The sequence below is a fragment of the Scyliorhinus torazame genome, chromosome 6, assembly GCF_047496885.1.
Source record: "Scyliorhinus torazame isolate Kashiwa2021f chromosome 6, sScyTor2.1, whole genome shotgun sequence".
NCBI classification, from domain to species: Eukaryota; Metazoa; Chordata; class Chondrichthyes; order Carcharhiniformes; family Scyliorhinidae; genus Scyliorhinus; species Scyliorhinus torazame.
The window spans coordinates 305,154,950-305,177,733 of NC_092712.1; the positions used below are offsets into that span (position 1 = coordinate 305,154,950).

The 22,784-nt window shown below is 46.9% G+C and overlaps 1 protein-coding gene across 1 annotated transcript; it reads left to right on the forward strand.

Annotated features, from left to right (window-relative positions):
- The first annotated feature begins 238 nt into the window (after positions 1 to 238).
- Positions 239 to 19,466, forward strand: psmg4 (proteasome (prosome, macropain) assembly chaperone 4). The gene is made up of 3 exons (XM_072509992.1): positions 239 to 563; positions 16,791 to 16,866; positions 19,273 to 19,466. Exons 1-3 carry the CDS (start codon positions 387 to 389, stop codon positions 19,392 to 19,394), a joined length of 375 nt encoding a protein of 124 aa, XP_072366093.1. The 5' UTR covers positions 239 to 386; the 3' UTR covers positions 19,395 to 19,466.
- The last annotated feature ends 3,318 nt before the right edge of the window (positions 19,467 to 22,784 follow it).

Here is a 22,784-nt window from a genome sequence, read left to right on the forward strand (position 1 = left end):
CATTCTCTTTGGTGCATAGAAATTGGAATGCATTCAGAGTGGGTCATTTCTTGTGCACTGTCCTCGCTTCACTCCAAGCTCCACTGGAATGAATGGAGGAGGGGGTTACACATCTGGAATCTGTGAATGAATGGGTCAAATTGTTACATTTGCTGTGCCATGTTGCTGCTGCTGCTGCTCCTGCCCACGTTCGCTGCATGGAGCTGGTTTCTCTGTGCGCTCGGGGTTTTAAAGGCTGCACCGCCCTCTGGCTGCAACAGGGATTTTATGAATCGGGAGGGTTATTTTTTTAAAAGAGTGAGTCAGCAGGAAGCGGAGCCTTTGATGTTAAAGCCGCTCTCGGTGCCGGTGGTAGAGCTCGGTCGCAGCCAGCCAGAGGAGGGGGGATGGCAGCGGCGGAGCCTGGGGCTGCTCCCCGGAGCCTCTCCGTCCACAACTTCAGCGAGAAGCTGGCCGAGCAGACGGTGCATTTCCACCTCCTGTCAATGAAGGAGAGCTTCTTCCTGTGGGTGGGCAGCGCCCCCACTCTCTCTAACCTCGCCGTGGCCATGTGCACCAGATTTGTGAGTAGCTCATTTACCCCATTCCCCCTTTCCAGCTCGGGATTTACTCCCCGGGACATTCCCACTGGGAGTGGGGCGGGATGTAATGGCAGAGGCTGTCGCAGTTCCTGGAATTAACTCCCCCGAGTGGTCAGAATTGAAACTCGCTGTGCCTGAGCTTTTGCTGGGAGGTGGGCAGGGAGATTTCTTAAAGAAACATGTCCCCTGAAAAAAAAAGTCTATTTGGACAAACACTACTGTTGTTAAGGAGCAGAATAGTGAGCTCCCAGGCTCTTTCCCTAGCATCAACAACTTGCATTGGGGTGGGGGGGTTAACGTGATAGGAGCGGTTGCGTTTTAGCGAGCTGCGACACCACTCCTCTTTTAATCCGTCGTTTCGTCCTGATGCACGTTTCTTATTCGTCTTTTCTTGGGTTTACGTGGGTTGCGCCCTGAGGGCAGCACGGTAGCACAATGGTTAGCATTTGCTTCACAGTGCCAGGGTCCCGGGTTCAATTCCTGGCTTGGGTCACTGTGTGGAGTCTGCACGTTCTCCTCGTGTCTGCATGGGTTTCCTCCGGGTGCTCCGCTTTCCTCCCACAAGTCCCGAAAGACGTGCTGTTAGGTGAATTGGATATTCTGAATTCTCCCTCTGTATCCAAACAGGTGCCGGAATGTGGCGACTAGGGGATTTTCACAGTAACTTCATTGCAGTGTTAATGTAAGCCTACATGTGACAATAATAAAGATTATTATGACTTCCGGGTGCGGCGATGACCAGCTGAGTCGCACGTTTCGGCAGCTCCCTGTGAAACGGACTTTTGGGCTCTTGATAGGAGCCCCAACGGCAATTTTAACGGCTAAAAACACCGTGCGGTAAACCAGGAGGGTGTTCCCCCTGGACACGGATGGAAAAAGGAGAGGAAAGTGGCCGGATTGCAGCGGATCCTTTGGAACAACGGCAAGGAAGGCAAGCAAAAACCAAGATGGCGTCGGAAGGTGGCAGTTTCATATGGGGCCCTGAACAACAAGAGTTCTTGAAATGCTGCGTGGAGGAGATAAAAAAGGAAATGAAGAAAGAGTTGTTGGCCCCGATACTACAGGCGATCGAAGGGCTAAAGGAGGAACAAAAGACCCAGGAGCAGGAGCTTCGGGTCGTGAAGGCGAAAGCAGCCGAGAATGAGAACGATATACAGGGCCTGGTGGTGAAGTCGGAGATACAGGAGGCACACCAGAAACGATGTGTGGAGAGGTTGGAGGCACTGGAAAACAACGCAAGGAGGAACAACCTGAGGATTCTTGGCCTTCCTGAAGGTGTGGAGGGGGCGGACGTCGGGGCATATGTGAGCACGATGCTGCATTCGTTAATGGGAGCGGAGGCCCCGACGGGTCCGTTGGAGGTGGAGGGAGCGTACCGAGTTATGGTGCGAGGATCGAGAGCAGGAGAAACTCCCAGAGCCATAGTGGTGAGATTACTCCGTTTTAAGGATAGAGAAATGGTCCTTAGATGGGCGAAGAAAACTCGGTGCAGTAAATGGGAGAACGCGGTGATCCGCGTTTATCAAGACTGGAGTGCGGAGGTGGCGAGAAGGAGGGCGAGCTTTAATCGGGCCAAGGCGGTACTTCACAAAAGGAAGATAAAATTTGGAATGCTGCAACCGGCAAGACTGTGGGTCACATATCAAGGGAGGCACCACTACTTTGAGACGGCGGATGAAGCGTGGACTTTTATTGTAGAAGAAAAACTGGAATGAGTGGATTATGAAAAAGAACGTTTGGACAAAGTGGTGGGGCGAATGGGGGGGGCGAAGAGGGGTTTTATGTTCTAATCCTGCGGTATGGTAACTTTTCTTTCTCCCACAGGTGGTGATGGGGGGAGGTGGGGAGGGAGAGGAGATGGGGCGTTGGCCATGGGAGGCGGGGCCGAGGGAGAGGCGCGGGCTTGGTTCCCGCGCTATGATAATTATGGCGGGAATAGAGAAGCAGGAAGGAGGGGGCGTCACACGGTGCGAGCCGTGTCACGGGGGGAAGCCGAGGTCAGCCAGAGTTTGCTGACTTCTGGGAGCAACATGGGGGGAGTAATTACGCTAGCGGGGGGTCTAGCGGGGGGGGTGGGAGGGGGGAATTACTGGGTTGCTGCTGCTGGGGAAAGGGGGGAGTGGGTACGGGAGAGGATGGGCGGGGGGGCACCGCCTGGGGGAGATACAGCTGCGTGGGAACTGGGTGAGAAGCTGGAAAAAGATGATGGCTAACCGGCAAGGGGGGGGGGGGTGGGGGGTGGGAAGCCCCCCAACTCGGCTGATCACGTGGAACGTGAGAGGGCTCAACGGGCCGATAAAGAGGGCACGAGTACTCGCACACCTTAAGAAACTTAAAGCAGATGTGGTTATGTTACAGGAAACGCACCTGAAACTGATAGACCAGGTTAGGCTGCGTAAAGGATGGGTGGGGCAGGTGTTCCATTCGGGGCTGGATGCGAAAAACAGGGGGGTGGCTATATTAGTGGGGAAGCGGGTAATGTTCGAGGCAAAGACTATAGTGGTGGATAACGGGGGCAGATACGTGATGGTGAGTGGCAAATTACAGGGAGAGATGGTGGTTTTGGTAAACGTGTATGCCCCGAACTGGGATGATGCCAACTTTATGAGGCGAATGCTAGGACGCATCCCGGACCTAGAGACGGGAAAGCTGATAATGGGGGGAGACTTTAACACGGTGTTGGAACCAAGGCTGGATAGGTCGAAGTCCAGGACTGGTAGGAGGCTGGCAGCAGCCAAGGTGCTTAAGGATTTTATGGAGCAGATGGGAGGTGTGGACCCGTGGAGATTCAGTAGACCTAGGAGTAAGGAGTTCTCGTTTTTCTCCTATGTCCATAAAGTCTATTCGCGCATAGACTTTTTTGTGTTGGGTAGGGCATTGATCCCGAAGGTGAGGGGAATGGAATATACGGCTATAGCCATTTCGGATCATGCCCCACACTGGGTAGACTTGGAGATGGGGGGGGAAACGGGGGGGCGCCCACCCTGGAGAATGGACGTGGGACTAATGGCGGATGAGGGGGTGTGCCTAAGGGTGAGGGGATGTATTGAAAAGTACTTGGAACTCAATGACAATGGGGAGGTTCAGGTGGGAGTGGTCTGGGAGGCGTTGAAGGCGGTGGTTAGGGGGGAGCTGATATCAATAAGGGCACATAAAGGGAAGCAGGAGAGTAAGGAACGGGAGCGGTTGCTGCAAGAACTTTTGAGGGTGGACAGACAATATGCGGAAGCACCGGAGGAGGGACTGTACAGGGAAAGGCAAAGGCTGCATGTGGAATTTGACTTGCTGACTACAGGCACTGCAGAGGCACAATGGAGGAAGGCGCAGGGTGTACAGTATGAATATGGGGAGAAGGCGAGCAGATTGCTGGCACACCAATTGAGGAAAAGGGGAGCAGCGAGGGAAATAGGGGGAGTGAGGGATGAGGAAGGAGAGATGGAGCGGGGGGCGGAGAGAGTGAATGAAGTGTTCAAGACATTTTATAAAAAATTGTATGAAGCTCAACCCCCGGATGGGAGGGAGAGAATGATGGATTTTTTGGATCGGCTGGAAATTCCCAAGGTGGAAGAGCAGGAAAGGGTGGGACTGGGAGCACCGATCACGGTAGAAGAAGTGGTGAAAGGAATTAGGAACATTTAGACGGGAAAGGCCCCGGGACCGGACGGATTCCCAGTTGAATTTTACAGAAAGTATTTGGACTTGCTCGCCCCAGTACTGACGAGGACCTTTAACGAGGCAAAGGAAAGGGGACAACTGCCCCCGACTATGTCTGAAGCAACGATATCGCTCCTCTTAAAGAAGGAAAAGGATCCGCTACAATGCGGGTCCTACAGACCAATTTCCCTCCTAAATGTGGATGCCAAGGTCCTGGCCAAGGTAATGGCAATGAGAATAGAGGAATGTGTCCCGGGGGTGGTTCACGAGGACCAAACTGGGTTTGTGAAGGGGAGACAGCTGAACACGAATATACGGAGGCTGTTAGGGGTAATGATGATGGCCCCACCAGAGGGTGAAACGGAGATAGTAGTGGCGATGGATGCCGAGAAAGCATTTGATAGAGTGGAATGGGATTATCTGTGGGAGGTGTTGAGGAGATTTGGTTTTGGAGAGGGGTATGTTAGATGGGTGCAGCTGTTGTATAGGGCCCCAGTGGCGAGTGTGGTCACGAATGGACGGGGATCGGCATATTTTCGGCTCCATAGAGGGACAAGGCAGGGATGTCCTCTGTCCCCATTACTGTTTGCACTGGCGATTGAGCCCCTGGCGATAGCGCTGAGAGGTTCCAAGAGATGGAGGGGAATACTTAGGGGAGGAGAAGAACACCGGGTATCTTTATATGCGGATGATCTGCTACTATATGTGGCGGATCCGGCGGAGGGGATGCCAGAAATAATGCGGATACTTGGGGAGTTTGGGGATTTTTCAGGGTATAAATTGAACATGGGGAAGAGTGAGCTGTTTGTGGTGCATCCAGGGGAGCAGAGTAGAGAAATAGAAGACCTACCGTTGAGGAAGGTAACAAGAGACTTTCGTTACCTGGGGATCCAGATAGCTAAGAATTGGGGCACATTGCACAGGCTAAATTTAACGCGGTTGGTGGAACAGATGGAGGAAGATTTCAAGAGATGGGATATGGTAGCACTGTCAATGGCAGGGAGGGTGCAGGCGGTTAAGGTGGTGGTCCTCCCGAGATTCCTCTTTGTGTTTCAGTGCCTCCCGGTGGTGATCACAAAGGCTTTTTTTAAAAGGATAGAAAAGAGCATCATGGGTTTTGTTTGGGCCGGGAAGACTCCGAGAGTGAGGAAGGGATTCTTACAGCGTAGTAGGGATAGGGGGGGGCTGGCATTACCGAGCCTAAGTGAGTATTATTGGGCCGCTAATATTTCAATGGTGAGTAAGTGGATGGGAGAGGAGGAGGGAGCGGCGTGGAAGAGATTAGAGAGGGCGTCCTGTAGGGGGACCAGCCTGCAGGCTATGGTGACAGCCCCATTGCCGTTCTCACCGAGGAACTACACCACGAGCCCGGTGGTGGTAGCTACACTGAAGATTTGGGGACAGTGGAGACGACATAGGGGAAAGACCGGAGCATTGGGGGGGTCCCCGATAAGAAACAACCATAGGTTTGCCCCGGGGGGAATGGATGGGGGATATGGAATGTGGCAAAGAGCAGGAATAACGCAACTGAAAGATCTATTTGTGGACGGGAAGTTCGCAAGTCTGGGAGCGCTGACCGAGAAATATGGGTTGCCCCAAGGGAATGCATTCAGGTACATGCAATTGAGGGCTTTTGCGAGGCAACAGGTGAGGGAATTCCCGCAGCTCCCGACACAAGAGGTGCAGGACAGAGTCATCTCAAAGAAATGGGTGGGGGATGGTAAGGTGTCGGATATATATAGGGAAATGAGGGACGAAGGGGAGACTCTGGTGGACGAACTAAAAGGGAAATGGGAAGAAGAGCTAGGGGAGGAGATCGAGGAGGGGCTGTGGGCAGATGCCCTAAACAGGGTAAACTCGTCGTCCTCGTGCGCCAGGCTAAGCCTGATTCAGTTTAAGGTATTACACAGGGCACATATGACTGGAACACGGCTCAGTAAATTTTTTGTGGTGGAGGATAGGTGTGCGAGGTGCTCGAGAAGCCCAGCGAATCATACCCATATGTTTTGGTCATGCCCGGCACTACAGGGGTTTTGGGTGGGGGTGACAAAGGTGCTTTCAAAAGTAGTAGGAGTCCGGGTCGAACCAAGCTGGGGGTTGGCTATATTTGGGGTTGCACAAGAGCCGGGAGTGCAGGAGGCGAGAGAGGCCGATGTTTTGGCCTTTGCGTCCCTAGTAGCCCGGCGCAGGATATTGCTAATGTGGAAAGAAGCCAAGCCCCCGGGGGTGGAGACCTGGATAAATGATATGGCGGGGTTCATAAAGCTAGAGCGGATTAAGTTCGTCCTAAGGGGGTCGGCTCAAGGGTTCACCAGGCGGTGGCAACCGTTCGTCGAATATCTTGCGGAAAGATAGATGGGGGAAAAAAGAAGGCAGCAGCAGCAGCCCAGGACTTGGGGGGGGGGGGGGGAGGGATGGGGTGGGGGTGGGTGGGGGGGGTATAGCCTGTGACAAGGCAGTTGCCAATTAGGGCTAGTTTTCATTTTTGTTATTTAATATTTATTTATTTGTTGTTTTTTGTTTATATAAAAAAGGTCATTATTATCTGTATTGTTATAATGTTGTGTAAAGGATGCACAATGTACTGTGTTGGTTGACCAAAAATTTTCAATAAAATATTTATTAAAAAAAATAAAAATAAAGATTATTATTATTGTCCCAGGAAGTTCCCGCTTGTTCTTTGTATAAGAAAGAGCTGAGAGGAAAATGCCTAAATCATTGTTCCCCCCCCCTCCCCCTGTGGCAGTCAGAGGGAGCTGGGTGGGGGGGGGGGGAACGTGGCAGGTGTGGCGCAGTTGCCGCTGAATGGGCTCTTACCTTGGCGTTGCTGCGTGCATCGGACGACGAGCCATTGAAGATAGGGAATTCCGGCTCTGCGGCGCAGGTTGTAGAGTTCAGTCCGAGGGATTTCAGGGCATCTTTGGAAAAGCGGTGGAGGCACGAGAGGATTCTTGCACTCGAAAGAGCACTGCCCCTGCCGAGGGGATGCCTTTGTGCTGTTGAAATCCTATCTCGCCCTGTGTCAGATGTCCTGACGGGTTTGGGAGATGAGGGCCGTGATCCCGGTCCCTGGTGAGTGATGAGAGATGGGAGTCATTGCAATTGTATACAGTGTTGGTGAAACTACATCTGGAATATTGTGTCCAGATTTGGTGTCCTTATTTGAGGAAGGATGTGGTGGCACTGAAAGCAGTTCAGAGGGGATTCGCCAGATTGATTCCGGGGATGAAGGTGTTGATGTATGAGGAGAGATGAAACCGTTTGGGCTTATATTCACTGGAGGTTAGAAGGATGAGGGGGGATCTGATCGAGATATATAAAATACTAAAAGGCATTGATAAAGTAAACGTAGACCAACTGTTCCACCTTGTGGGGGCGAAACCCACGCAAACACGGGGAGAATGTGCAAACTCCACACGGACAGTGACCCAGAGCCGGGATCGAACCTGGGACCTCGGCGCCGTGAGGCAACAGGGCTAACCCACTGCGCCACCGTGCTGCCAGAAATGGGGTAATTCATAAAAGGGAACAAAGTAATGGCTGAGAAACTAAATTTATACTTTGCTTCTGTCGTCACAAAGGAAAACAGGAATAATGTACCGAAATTCTGAGAAACACAAGTTTCAATGAGGAACTGAAGGAAATTAGTATTAGTAAAGAAATGGTTTTGGAGAAATTAATGGAATTGAAGGCAGATAAATCTCCAGGGCCTGATAATCTTCATCCCAGAGTACTTAAAGAAGTGGCCCTAGAAATAGTAGATCCATTGGTGGTCATTTTCCAAAATTCTTTAGACTCTGGAATGGTTCCTACAGATTGGAGGGTAGCTAATATAACCTCGCTATTCAAAAAGGAAGGTAGAGAGAAAACAGGAACCTATAGACCAGTGAGCCTAACGTCGGTAGTCGGGAAATTGCTGGAGTCCATTATCAAGGATTTCTTGGCACAGCATTTGGAACGCAGTGGTGAAATCAGACAAAGTCAGCATGGATTTACAAAAGGCAAATCATGCTTGACAAATCTACTAGAATTCTTTGATGATGTAACTAGTAGAGTTGACCAGGGAGAACAAGTGGATGGGGCTTACTTAGGCTTTCGACCAGGCTTCACGTAGCACATTACTATGTAAAGTTGAAGCGCATGAGATTACGGGTCGTGGCTTGAGATGGATAGCAAGCTGGTTAGCAAACAGGAAGTAAAAAGTTGGGATAAATGTATATTTTTATGATTGGCAGGCAGTGACTATTGGGGTGCCGCAGGGATCCATGCTAGGACCCCAACTGTTCACATTATATGTTAATGATTTGGATGAGGGAGCTATGTGTATTATCTCCAAATTTGCAGATGAAACAAAGCTGGGTGGGAGGGTGAGCTGTGAGGAGGATGCAGAGATGCTTCAGCGGGATTTGGACAGGCTGAGTGAGTGGGCGCGTGCATGGCAGTGAGGTTATTCGCTTTGGTAGCATCAATAGGAAGGCAGATTATAAGTGGATGTAAATTGAGAGAGGCGGATACTCAGCGAGACCTTGGTGGCCTCGTACATCAGTCGCTGAAAGTAAGCGCGCAGGTACAGCAGGCAAATGGCATGTTGGCCCGAAAGGATTTAAGCATAGGAATAGAGATATTTTACTGTAATTGTACAGGGCATTGATGAGGCCACACCTGGAGTATTGTGGGCAGTTTTGATGTCCTTATCTGAGGAAGGATGTCCTTGCTGTGGAGGGAGTGCAGCGAAGATTTACCAGGCTGATTCCTAGGATGGCGGGAGTAAATTGGTTAGGATTATATTCATTGGAGTTTAGAAGAGTGAGAGGGGATCTCAAAGAAACTTACAAAATTCCAACAGTATTAGAAAGAAAGTTCCCGATGATGGGGGAGTCCAGAACTAGGGGTCATAGTTTGAGTTTAAGGGTTAAATCTTTTAGGACCAAGTTGAAGAGAAATTTCTTCACCCAGAGAGTGGAATTCACTACCACAGAGAGTAGTTGAGGCCAAAATGTTATGTAATTCAAGAAGGCATCAGATATAGCTCTTGGGGCTCAAGGGATATGGGGGGAAAGTGGGATCAGGGTATTGAACTTGATGATGACCAGCCATGATCATAATGAATGGTGGAGCAGGCTCGAAGGGCCGAATGGCCTCCTCCTGCTTCTATTTTCTATGTATTTTTCTATGAATCATTCTGCCTTATCCTTTACTTTGCCGTATGTCATGGAAGACCGTCGTTATCTTAAAATCTGCTCTGCGGTTCTTCGAGAGTCCTGATTGTGACTCCCTGTTGATCATGTCATTGACTTTTTAATGGTTGTCTTTCTTTCTGAAGGGGAGTGTGAAATTGTAATCGTGATGGCCTGTGCTGTAGATTATCCTTATCCTGTGTTAGTAAGATCATTGGAGTCAATTATGAGAAGTGTGATTTGTGCACTGTGTTACTCCTTCTGGTATGTAGAAGATAAGTGAAGCTGGGACGGGGTGAAGGGGGCGGGGGTGGATATGGTTGGTTGGGCTAGTTCAGTCCTCCTAAAGATTGAGAATAGCCCCTCCCCCAGTTAGAGATAATCTGTTTCCGGTTTTCCTTTAGGATTTGTAAATTCTTTGAATTAAGAATCTGTGTCTTCATCCTTCTTTGGCCTGGGCAGAGTTTGTAACCCAGAGAGGACTGGGTTCCGTCTCTTCTAGAGGCTGTGCTCTTCCCCCTTCTGTTTGGGTCTCCTTTTGCGTTTCCCGTTCCTGGGCAGCTGTGATGGTCGGGTGCTGGAGGTGGGAGCTTGCTCTGGATGCATTTTCTACGATGGAGGTCGCTTTTGGGTTGGGGGTCCCCTCTCTGGGGGTTTCCTTCTCTTCTTCTTGTCATCTCTTCATTCAGGTGAGCAAGGTGTTGGCTTTTTAACCTGACCTGGCCCAGTGGTTGGGGGGCTGCGAGGGAGGGATTCTCTCTGTTTGTGCCAGAGTTTGGGGTTCTGTTGCGTTATGCAGTGTGTCTGTAACTCCTTGACAATCTGGGGGTTCTGTTGCATTTTCTGTTTTTGCAAGGGTGGGTATGATGAATCCATTCCTTACTCCTATTTGGGGGTAGGAGCTCTGGAATAGAAGGATGCGATGGATCATTGAATGATGGTATTAAGCCAATTGTAATTCTGTTCCAAACTGCTCAAGCGGGTGAAGGTGTTTCCTATGCCCTTCCTCGCTTTGGGTGCAGTATTATTTTGTAACTTTGTGGCATTATGGGTGGCACGGTGGTTAGCACTGCTGTCTCATGGCGCTGAGGACCCGGGTTCAATCCCGGCCCCGGGTTACTGTCTGTGTGGAGTTTGCACATTCTCCCTGTGTCTGTGTGGGTATTAACCCCACAACCCAAAGATGTGCAGGGTAGGTGAATTGGCCACGCTAAATTGCTCCTTAATCAAAAAAAAAAGCTTTGTGGCATTATTTTGTTAAAAAATGTAAAATCGCAAAATATAATTTTTAAAAAACAACTTGCATTCATATAGCGCCTTTAACTAGTAAAACAAGCTAAGGTGCTTCACAGGCAGGGCCACAAAAGACAGTTTGGCACCTTAACTGCCACCTAAGGGAATCTTAGCGCTCAAAACGCAAGTGGACAACGACATTTTAAGAACTACTTCAAGGAGAAGAGGGAGGTGGAGAGGTTTAGGGCCTGCATTCCAGGGCTGCTTCCAGAATTCTTCCAGCATTCCAGGGCGGATGGCCTCTTTCTGTGCCGTGACGTTTCCACTTTCGAGTTTAGGGCTCTGGCGGCTGTGAACGGACGGTCGGTGAAGACTCGGGCGAAGAAAATCGGGGAGCGTGGAAGAGGCTGGAATTGGAGGAGCACAGACCACGGAAGGGCCGCAGGACTGGGATTGGAGGAAGTTCGAGACCAGGGAGGAGGGGGAGGGACAGGGAATCCTGCAGGGATTTGACAACGAGGATGAACATTCAGAGGAAATACTTGAAATCAAAGTCCTCATTCCCCCCCTTGCGTACAATTTGAAAATGATTTATTCATAGGGCGGTTGCTAAGCAACGGGTTCATTCAAGGATTTGGATAGCGTCCATCTGAATACCTTGAGGATAAACTCGGAACAATTATATTTTACAATGCACTCTGTGCAATGGGTTCTGCTACTTTCTTTGTGGAGGTGGGTGTCAAACAAGATGTGCTATCATTGCTGAGGGATCAACTAATGTGCTGTAATTTAATATAATTTTATTGGGTGCTATTCAGTTGATGGTTACAAGGAATTGGACTGGGGTGAGAGTGAATTATAAGTGCACAGGTCATTCAATTGCAAAGATCAGGCGAACACTGCAAATGTGTGAAACAAAACATTAAATTGAAAAATCTCTTCCTTTTTGTGCAGTTATCAGGCAAAACTGAACCTGGGGTTTCAAACTGAACCATTTTCCATATATTCGGTTGAAAGGTGCAAAGTGAGAGGATAACATCTTTTTGTGACAGAGGGAGAAGGGGGAAAATTAACCCGAGGAATTTCTGTTGTTCAGGTCCTCTGACTGTAAAAACATGTTTGTTTTAAGAGAAAAAACGTACCCTCCATTCTACTCATCGGTGATTAAGAATGGAATGTTGAAGGGCAGCATGGTGGCGCAGTGGTTAGCCCTGCTGCTTCACGGCGCCAAGGACCCGGGTTCGATCCTGGTTCTGGGTCACTGTCCGTGCACATTCTCCCCGTGTCTGCGTGGGTTTTGCACCCACAATCCAAAGATGTGCAGGGTAGGTGGATTGGCCACGCTAAATTGCCCCCTTATTTGGAAAAAATGAATTGGGCACTCTAAATTTATTTTTAAAAGGGAAAAAAAGAATGGAAGGCTCATTCATCACTGAATCTCAGTTTTGAGCTACAGGGTAATGATATCCTGTTGGGGGAGACATTGACTGCGTTTTGTTATTGTTGAGTGACACTGATTCTTACCAAACATCGATCTGTTCAGAACCCTGATGGTCTTCTGGTTTGATCAAGGATATTGTCATAACGTAGTCGGCAGTCTTCCCTAACTGTTCAGTGGGTAATTCGCCTTATGGTATTGATTCTTCGAGCATGTATGCCTCCAGCTCAATCTTTAGCCTGTGTTAACTGACTCTAGCTGGGTAATGGTAAGAATGCTGGAGTTGGTTCAGAAGTCATTCTATTGAGTGAGAAGGGTAATATGGAAGGTAATGTATATTTACTCTTGTGTTCTGTGTCGAAGATGTGCAGGAACAATTGAGTCAGCAGACTTCACTGTAGTGGGGGAGGGAAGCCTCCCTGGGGTTAGATTCATGGATTGAATGCAAAAAAATTTGAAGAATGTGAGGTCAGCTGCTTTCCATGCTGACTCCAAAGGGATAGTTTCCTTGAACATTAACCCACTGTTATTGTTGCAGTGGGTTTGAGCGAGGATCAAGGACAGGAGCTGTGCGTTTGCAGCCGGCAGGAATGATAGAACTCTTCTGTTATTTAACCCTTCTCTCGACAGACCAAAGGATTCTGCACACTATCGCACTGCGTTGCCCCAATATACTTCGGTATTGTAGTTGGTTCAAATGTATGAAGCACATGAGCTAAAGTGAGTTAGACATTTCATTGAATATGGAATTGTTTATTAGAAAGGTACACTCTGGAGCCAACCAGGGAGCAGGCTATATCAGACCTGACATTGTGCAATGGAATAGGATTCATTAGTGACCCCATAGTGAAGGTAGCAGCTATGATAATATGATTGAATTTTACATTCTGTTTATGGGAAGAAGAGTGGGTTTCTGACTAGTATTTTAGGGCGGCATGGTGGAGCAGTGGTTAACACTACTGCCTCACGGCACCAAGGACTCGAAGGCAGCACGGTGGTTAGCACAGTTGCTTCACAGCTCCAGGGTCCCAGGTTCGATTCCCGGCTTGGGTCACTGTGCGGAGTCTGCACGTTCTCCCCGTGTGTGCGTGGGTTTCCTCCCGGGTGCTCTGGTTTCCTCCCACAGTTCAAAGACGTGCAGGTTAGGTGGATTGGCCATGCTAAATTGCCCTTAGTGTCCAAAAAAGGGTTAGGTGGGGTTACTGGGTTACAGGGATAGGTTGGAAGTGTGGGCTGCTTAAGTGCGGTGCTCTTTTCAAGGGCCGGTGCAGACTCGATGGGCTGAATGGCCTCCTTCTGCACTGTGAATCCTATGACCCTTGTTCGATCCCGATCCCATGCCACTGTCCGTGTGGACATTCTCCCCGTGTCTGCGTGGGTCTCACCCCCACAACCCTAAGGTAGAATCATAGAATTTACAGTGCAGAAGGAGGCCATTTGGCCCATCGAGTCTGCACCGGCTCTTGGAAAAAGCACCCTACCCAAGGTCAACACCTCCACCCTATCCCCATAACCCAGTAACCCCACCCAACACGAAGGGCAATTTTGGACACTAAGGGCAATTTATCATGGCCAATCCACCTAACCTGCACATCTTTGGTCTGTGGGAGGAAACCGGAGCACCCGGAGGAAACTCACGCACACACGGGGAGGATGTGCAGACTCCGCACAGACAGTGACCCAAGCTGGAATCGAACCTGGGACCCTGGAGCTGTGAAGCAATTGTGCTATCCACAATGCTACCATGCTGCCCACGAAGGTGTGCAGTTCAGGTGGATTGCCCCCGTGAAAATTGCTCCTTTTAAAAAAAAAAAGACTAGTATTTTAAACTTAAATGAGGGCCATTATGAGGGTGTGAAGGCAATGTGAATTGACAAATTGGGTTAAGGGATAGATCAATCGAGATGTAGCCACTGACATCTAAAGGGATATTTCATAATACACAGGATAGATACAGTCCAACGAGAAAGAACATTTCCAAAGTTAACTAAGAATTTTAACGATAGTCTGCACATTTGTAATGACGAGTGGCAGGTCAGAAGATTGGACAGACTATTGAAAAAAACTGCAAAGAATGACTAAAAGATTGATAAGTAGGGAAGAGTTAGAGTATGTGAGAACGCTAGCCAGAAATACAAAGACATCTGGTAAAGGTTTGTGTAGATTTTTGTTTTATAAAAAAAAGACTTAAAAAAAAATAAAAGTGAGTCTGGGGAATTGATAATGGGGTAGAAGAGGATGGTAGATGAATTCAACAGGTTTTTTGCATTAGTCTTCACCATCAAGGATACAAGTAGCATTTCAGAGGCAGCTGCGAATCAGGGAATGGAAGGGTGGGAGGAGCTCCAGATAGTTACAATCACCAGGGACGTGGTATGGAGCAAATTGTTGGAGCCGCGGCTGACGGGTCCCCCAGTCCTGATGGATTTTATCCTCGGGTCTTAAAAGAAGTGGCGAGTGAGATAGTTGATACAATGGTTTTAATTTTCGAAAATATGAGTGAGTAAATTGAAATTGGTGATTTCAAATGATTTCTGGCTCTGGGAGTCCAGGCCACAGCCTGTATTAGAACGCTGAGTGACATACCTCAAGTTTAGGGTCTCCACATTAATCTGCTCATGCCCAATGTACTGTAGCTGCAATTAAATACACAATGCAGTATAGGAATGGTTACGATTTGAAACAAGTTGAAGCCCAGTTTCTGTCACATGTTATTTGTCGTCCGTGTTATTCAGTATATAAACATATGGCTCCTCTCATATTCTCATACATGCGCACACACATGTTCCATAGAATGGAATCTGTTCTGTATTCTGCAAATAATTCTGTATAAAATATTCACTGCTATCCTATGTTGTCATAGAGGGAGTCATTGGGCAATATTTGCTGCATCCAAGATCAAGGACACGATGGCACAGTGGCTAGCACTGCTGCCTCACAGTGGCTGGGCCCTGGGTTCAATTCCGGCCTTGGATGACTGACTTTCTCCCCGTGTGTGCGTGGGTTTCCTCTGGGTGCTCCAGTTTCCTCCCACTGTCCAAAGATGTGCAGGTTAGGGGATTGGTCATGATCAAGGCGCGGGGGTTACAGCGATAGGGTGGAGGGAGTGGGCTGAGGTAGAATTGCTCTTTCGGAGGGTTGGTGCAAACTCGATGGACTGAATAATAATTTTTCACAGTAACTTCTTTGAAGTGCTAACATAAGCCTACTTGTGATACTAAGAATGATCATAATAATAAGCGATTATTATTATCATCTTTATTAGTGTCACAAGTATCCTTACATTAACACTGCAATGAAGTTACTGTGAAAATCCCCTAGTCATCACACTCGGCGCATGTTTAGGTACACTGAGAATTCAGAATGACCAATCACCTAACAAACACGTCTTTTGGGACTTGTGGGAGGAAACTGGAGCACCCGGAGGAAACCCACGCAGACACGGGGAGAATGTGCAGACTCCGCACAGTCAGTGACCCAAGCCGGGATTGAACCTGGGACCTCGGCGCCGTGAGGCCTAGTGCTAACCCACTGCGCCACCGTGCTGCCCCCCCCCCAACAGTAAATTTTTCATTCACCAGCGGTAAACTTGTGGGTGTAGGCTGACTATTGGGAGTTTGCGATGTGTTTAATTTTCAGGTGACCGGTCCCGTTACTGGGTCAGTGCTTCATGCCACTTTAGAGTTGGCCCTTTGTGCTGCCGTCACTTCCAGTTAATCCCGATTGGCTGAATCTGCAATTTATCTGATTGGCTGTTAGTTTGCAGTGCTGTGCCTCTGAATGCAATGGTTTTGATGGAAGTGGAAAGTCAAATATTAAATCAAATATTAGTGAAAGCCAGAATAAAGTATCGGAGCATTAGGGGGATTGAGACTTAGTGACGATGTTTCTTCACTAGTAATTCAGAGGCCCAGACAAACGCGGCACAGTGGATAGCACTGCTACTTCACAGCACCAGGACCCCTGTTCGATTCCAGCCTTGGGTGACTGTGTGGAGTTTGCATGCTCTCCCCGTGTCTGTGTGGGTTTCCTCCAGGTGCGCCGGTTTCCTCCCATAGTCCAAAGATGTGCATGTTCAGTGGATTGGCCATGATCACTGCGTGGGCTTACGGGAATAGAGCTGGGGAGTGGGTCTAAGTAGGGTGCTCTTTTGGAGGGTCAGTGCAAGCTCGATGGGCCGAAAGGCCTCCTTTTACACTGTAGGGATTCAATGGAGAAGTGAGTTCAAATCCCAAAATCTAATTCATCTAGAATAAAATGCTCGTCTCATTAATATTGGTAATTAAACTACCGGATTGTTGTAAAAATCCACCTGGTTCAATAATGTTCTTCAGGGAAGGGAATCTGCCACCTTTGCCTGGCCTAAAAGTGATTGCAGTCCCACGGCAATATGGTTGGCTCTTAACTGCCCTCTGAAATGGCCCCTGGTTTGTATAAAACACAGTTCAGAGGAAATTAGTGTACATCACATGGACTACAGTGCATCAATCACCTTCCAGGACAATTAGGGGTGGGCAATAAATGTTGGCCTAAACAGCGACACCCACATCCCAAGGACAATATTAAGAAGGTGGCTATTTTAAGTATTTGAAATGTTAAGGTGCAATATCGAAATATGTGATCAGATTAGATTTATTTGATGTATCGGAAATGATGGAGTCCAGTAATTCTTGGGTTTAATATAACTTGCTACTTACTGATTTACAGGACCCGATGCCAGTGTCTACATTAGTCCTTGGCGATGCCTCTGATACCACACCCAACTCTGTAGCCCAAAGGCTAGGTAAGACTTTAGTTTTACATACAAAACATATTTGCATCGTTTCAATTTAAAAACAAACTTGTTCCCGTCATGTAATCACCATTCCAGTTCTGCCACAACTATCTCAGCACCCACTCTCCAAAAAATAAAGCCCTCGGCAGGATGACTGGATGTCAGATTGCAGTCTTCACAACTTTAGGTTTTGTTGTCTAGTTAAAAATAATCCTCTGGAGGCAGGAAACGCATCACATTAGTGCTATACATTTTAGAGTGTTCCTTTGGAATACTCCTGACCAGGATAGAATTAAAGATTGACATTTAAAAGATTACTTCATGCCTTTAGCTTGCAATCTCAGTCTCTGTTAGTGCTTGTTTGTCCTTCTCTGCTTTGGCAATGCTATCAAAGTCGATACACCTCAGAATATTCCCTGTTTCCTCCCAAGCTTCAGTTATTTTTTCGTCTGTAGTCCTGGCCTTCCCTATTATCCCCATACTGTTGCAACTAGAGTTTATGGGATTGTCTCCAATTCTAGTTCAAAACTGGGCGACTGATCTCCGCGAAGTTTCCTTCCCCCTTTCAAGTTCCCGTAACAGCCTCCCCGAACAGGCGCCGGAATGTGGCGACTAGGGGCTTTTCACAGTAACTTCATTGAAGCCTACTTGTGACAATAAGCGATTTTCATTCATTTCATTTCAAGTTTGAAGCCACCCTAAACTTTGGCTCTTAGCCTATATTTCTCCATTAAAAAGAACATGTTTATTCTCTGGGCTGGATTTTCTGGACCCCCAGCTACGTGCTTCTTGGTGGCATGCCGTTTGCTGGTGGCGGGATTCGCTATTCCCACCGTTTGTCAATTGTAGCTGCCCCACACCACTGGGAAACCTGTGGGCGGGGTGCCCTGCTGGTGGGAACAGGGAATCCTAATGGTCGGGGAATTCCGGCCTCTGTCTTTCTCCCACCCTCATTGTATCCCAAATCAAAAGGGTAATTCAATGATGACTGAGAGAGGGAGATAACACCATTCCTTTGGTTGGGAAAATTAGAGGGTAAATTTACCTGCTGCTTTGCTTATTTTACAATCCAGGGAATTGTGGAACTAGGGATGCTATGTGAAGTAGGGCGATAATGACCGCAACCTATCAGTATTGTGGAATTTTAATCCTTTTGTTTCTTTTTAATTTTTGTTTATTTATTAAAAACCTTAGTTATAGCTGTTATCAATCCCTGTATTATTACAGCTAGCTCGATGTGGGTTTCCTCCCACAAGTCTCGAAAGACGTGCTGTTGGGTGAATTGGACATTCTGAATTCGCCCCAGTGTACCCGAACAGGCGCCGGAGTGTGGCGACGAGGGGCTTTTCACAGTAACGTCATTGCAGTGTAAATGTAACCTTACTTGTGACAATAAAGATTATTATTATAAGATACTCCCTTCATGAACAACACGGGCAGCACGGTAGCATTGTGGATAGCACAATTGCTTCACAGCTCCAGGGTCCCAGGTTCGATTCCGGCTTGGGTCACTGTCTGTGCGGAGTCTGCACATCCTCCCCGTGTGTGCGTGGGTTTCCTCCGGGTGCTCCGGTTTCCCCCCACAGTCCAAAGATGTGCAGGTTAGGTGGATTGGCCATGATAAATTTCCCTTCGTGTCCAAAATTGCCCTTCGTGTTGGGTGGGGTTACTGGGTTATGGGGATAGGGTGGAGGTGTTGACCTTGGGTAGGGTGCTCTTTTCAAGAGCCGGTGCAGACTCGCTGGGCCGAATGGCCTCCTTCTGCACTGTAAATTCTATGAATTCTATGATAACAGTAACCGTTGTATTGAGGAGGGACCGATGATGTCTAAATTGAAGAGCAGTATCACAGGATCTGTAGCACAATGAAGATGGATTTAGATGCAAATTAAACAATAAATGTGCATACAAAAGGATGTGACTTTTGCACAGAAGTAATATTGTGGAAAAGAGCAGAAAGTTCATCTTGATTAGTTCCTAGATCAAGGGGAGGTGCTGGCATAGTGGTATTATTGTTGGCATAGTAACCCAGAGATGGTAATGATCTGGGAACCTGGGTTCAAATCTCACCATGGCAGATGGTGAAATTTGAATTCAATAAAATCTGAATTCACCTAAAAGCCGAATGATGACCGTGTAACCATTGTTGATTGCCCTTCAGGGAAGGGAGGGAAATCTGTAATCCTTACCTGATCTGGTCTACTGGCAGACCCACAGCTGGGTAAATACACTGTGTATTTCTGAAATACACTCAATAAAGGAGTGACAAATGTTGGCCCAGCCAGCAATCTAACGAACAATTTTTTAAAAAAAAATCTTCTCTGGAAAAGGAACAAGTATCCCAGCTACATACAAGTACCAAATGGAAATATTCCAAAGTAAGTTTTAATTTAACTCTCATTTGTTCCTTTGAAGCGAAGAAGACAGGGAAACAAGTTTTCATCAGTTATAACCTGCCCAGCACCAACACCAATCTATCACTGCAGGTGGAAAACCGAATCAAACAAGAAATGGTCACTCATCCAGACAAGTTTTAATTGTAATTTTCTATTTTAAAATATTTTTTAAAGACATTATGTTGACTTGTTTAATAAAATGTTACAAAAGTTGCTGCCTTTTCCTTGTTGTGCATTTTACAAATTGGGCGGTCAAATGCTGAAGTGAGCGTTGTTGTGGGAATTTGGTGATTCCAGCTCGCTCGGCGATGGGCAACGTGCTTGGTCTTCATGTTCGCATTTTCTGTGAAGTGCGTGTGAGCTGGTTGTCATTGAGGTAGCGTCCAGCTGAAATAGGCCAACTCAACTTGGATTTTAGAACAAAACAGGGTTTCCAAGTCTACACGGCCCCCAGTACTAATTGTCCTATTAGAAGGCTGAAAGGTGGGTTAGCTCTGTGGCTCCAATCAAAGGTGAGTGCTTGACTTAAACATAAGAACTAGGAGCAGGAATAGGTGATTTAGTCCCTCGAACCTGCTCCGCCATTCAATACAATCTTGGCTGATCTCGACCTCATCTCCACCTTCCTTCCCGCTCCCCATAACAACCTGCTTCTAATTAAAAGCCTATTGATCTCCTTAAAATTGTTTAATGTTTTGGTGTTCAATGCACTCTGAAGTAGAAAATTCCACAGATTCTTGACACTGAATTAATTCCTCCTAATTTCTGTTTTAAATCTGCCACCCCATAGTCTAAAACTCTCATTCTAGAATGCCCAACAAGGAGAAATATCCGCTCTATGTCTCCGGCAATCCCCTTTAGCATCTTATGTACCTCAATAACATCTCCTCTCATTCTTCTAAACTCTAGTATAGGCCTAAACTACTCAATCTCACTTCACAAGACAAGTCCTCCATCCCTGGAATCAATTGAGTGAACCTTCTCTGAGTCACCTCCAATGCATTTACATCCTCAAGTACGAGGACCAAAACTGTGTGCATACTCCAGATACGGTCTCACCAATGCCTCATACAGTTGCAACAGGACTTCCCTACTTTTATACTCTATTCCACTAGCAATGAATGTCCAAATTCCATTGCCACTACCTACTGCACTTGCATACTAACCTGCGATTCTTGCACGAGGACACCCAAATCCCTCTGCACCAAAGTATTTTGAGGTTTCTCTCCACTTAGATGATAAGTTGCCGCCTTATTCCTCTGACCAAAATGGATAACCTCACACTTATCCACGTTAAATTCCATCTGCCAGATTTTGGCCAACTCTCCTAACCTATCCATATCCTTTTGTAAATTTCTTTTTTTCATCATTGCAACTTACAATCCAACCTATTTTAGTGTCATCTGCAAATTTGGCTATAGTACATTCTATGCCTGAATCCAAGTCATTACTATACATTGTAAATAGTTGGGCCCCAATGACTGACTCCTATGGCCACTCACTAGTTACAGCTTGCCACCCAAAAAAAAGACCATTTATCCCCACTCGCTGCTTTGGTTTGCCAATCCTCTATCCAAGCTAATAAATCATCCCCAACCCCATAGATCTTACCTCGGCTATTAACCTTTTTGTGGGACCTAATCAAATGCCTTCTGCCAAACAGCACAAGTTTCCTGAATTTTTTTGAAACAAAATCAAGACCCGGAGACTGTATAAACTGATGTGCCATAAAGACTGAAATTGCTCGAGTTTATTGGGGACACAGGTGGTGGTGGGGGATAGTGAAGACTATTTGGCCTGTTGATATGGGCCAGTTTCACATTCAGCCCTCAAATCCACACAAAGCTTCCAGAAGCTGGTATATATCTAGTTCCTTTGGTTAGGCAGCAACCTGGAGGAACATACATTAGGCTACTTGTCCGCACCTGCAACTGTAACCACATAAACCCAATTGAACCAAATGTCAACCCTTCAGTCTGCCTGTTACTTAACTCGTGAATCGGGATGGCAAAAGGATAGACAGCTGAGTCAGGATAAATGGATGGGTGAGAACGCTGGCATCTCAATTTTTTTAATTCTATATTGTAAGGGTCCTTCTTGTTTATTCCCTTTATTATCCCTTTTATTTCACTGTTATTATTTTTGATCCATGGATGATTAATGGACATGGATCTTAAAGTCAAGCAGGGATTAATGGTGAAGACAAGCAGCAGAATTCAGAAGTCACAGGAGAGAATACTGGTTTCTGCTGGTTTGAGCAGGATGCTTCAGACTCGTCGGCACCAGAGAAAGAATGGCTAGAACTCGGTTTGTTTGGTTGACTGGCCGGGAGCCAATGAATTGGCCCAAATGGCTGGACTCTGTTCAGTAACGGGTGGTGATTGGATTTTATCTCAGTGGGATGGTTCTCAGAAACATGAAGCTTTCAGTTTGACCACTGGCAGCTCCGAGTCAGGATCCTACCCTATTTTTCCTCCATTGCTCCAGAAAAGCTGTATTTCTGGGACCGCACGGAACCTGAATGAACGGATCCATCTTCAGGAAGACAATTACAGGCTGCAAACAAAGAGAAGGACCTGCTATATCTCCAGAAAAGCTGTGAATGTTGTATTCTTGAAATTGCAGAGAACCTGAATTAATGAATCCACAAGAGAAGACGATTACACGCTGTAAACAGAGACTTTAACTTACACGCTTGCTGTGAAGGAATGTGTGCTAAAAACCATCATGTGAAACTCCTTTTTCTTACTATTTTTACCCCTTTTCACCTGTGTGTTTGTCATCTTGTCCGTGTGTGTAGAGGGTGGGAGGCAAGTTAAAGTGGGGAGTTGGGAATTAGTAAATAGTTAACCAGTTGTATTTGCTGTTCATTTCATTATAGCTCTTGAAATAAAATAAACAGTAATTGTGTTTACATTTACAAACCTGGTGACTGTAATTATTGGGTAGCCAAGGGACAAAGACTTTGGGTATTTTTCTGAGAATTATTGGTTAATTCACTTTTATCACTCCGGGACCAGTGGGGCTGGGATTGACCGCAGACTGGCCCAGGGTTTTGTAACAACATAAATGATTTGGCTGTATTTATCTTGTGCTTGACATCTGAACATGCCAAAATGAGGAACATGGCAAAGAAATTGGAGAAACACGTAGACTGGCCACAGATGGTTACTGATGCAGAGAAGAATGAAATAGTACATTTTAGGGAAAAAAGAACAGTTAAAAGAGTGGAGGAACAGATTTGTAAAGATCGGAGTCCAGCTAGAAAGGGGAGTATGTGGGTGTTTTATATGTGGTGGAGTGGAGTATAAATTTAAGGAACTGATATTGAATTGCGATAAGGTATGAACAAGGCTACAGCTGAAGCACAAATGCAGTTCAGGAAACTCCATTAGTGAAAAGATATTGGAGCCGTGGATTGGGTCCTCCAAAATATCACCCAAATATCAGGAAGGAGACATTCAAAGTTGTCAGGATAGGCTTTAATAATAATAATCATCTTTATTAGTGTCACAAGTAGGCTTACATTAA

Coding starts and splice junctions, on each gene's coding strand:
- psmg4 (XM_072509992.1), top strand. CDS start 387: ATGGCAGCGGCGGAGCCTGGGGCTGCTCCCCGGAGCCTCTCCGTCCAC. Junction 564..16,790: donor TGGCCATGTGCACCAGATTT/GTGAGTAGCTCA, acceptor ACTGATTTACAG/GACCCGATGCCAGTGTCTAC. Junction 16,867..19,272: donor CTCTGTAGCCCAAAGGCTAG/GTAAGACTTTAG, acceptor GTTCCTTTGAAG/CGAAGAAGACAGGGAAACAA.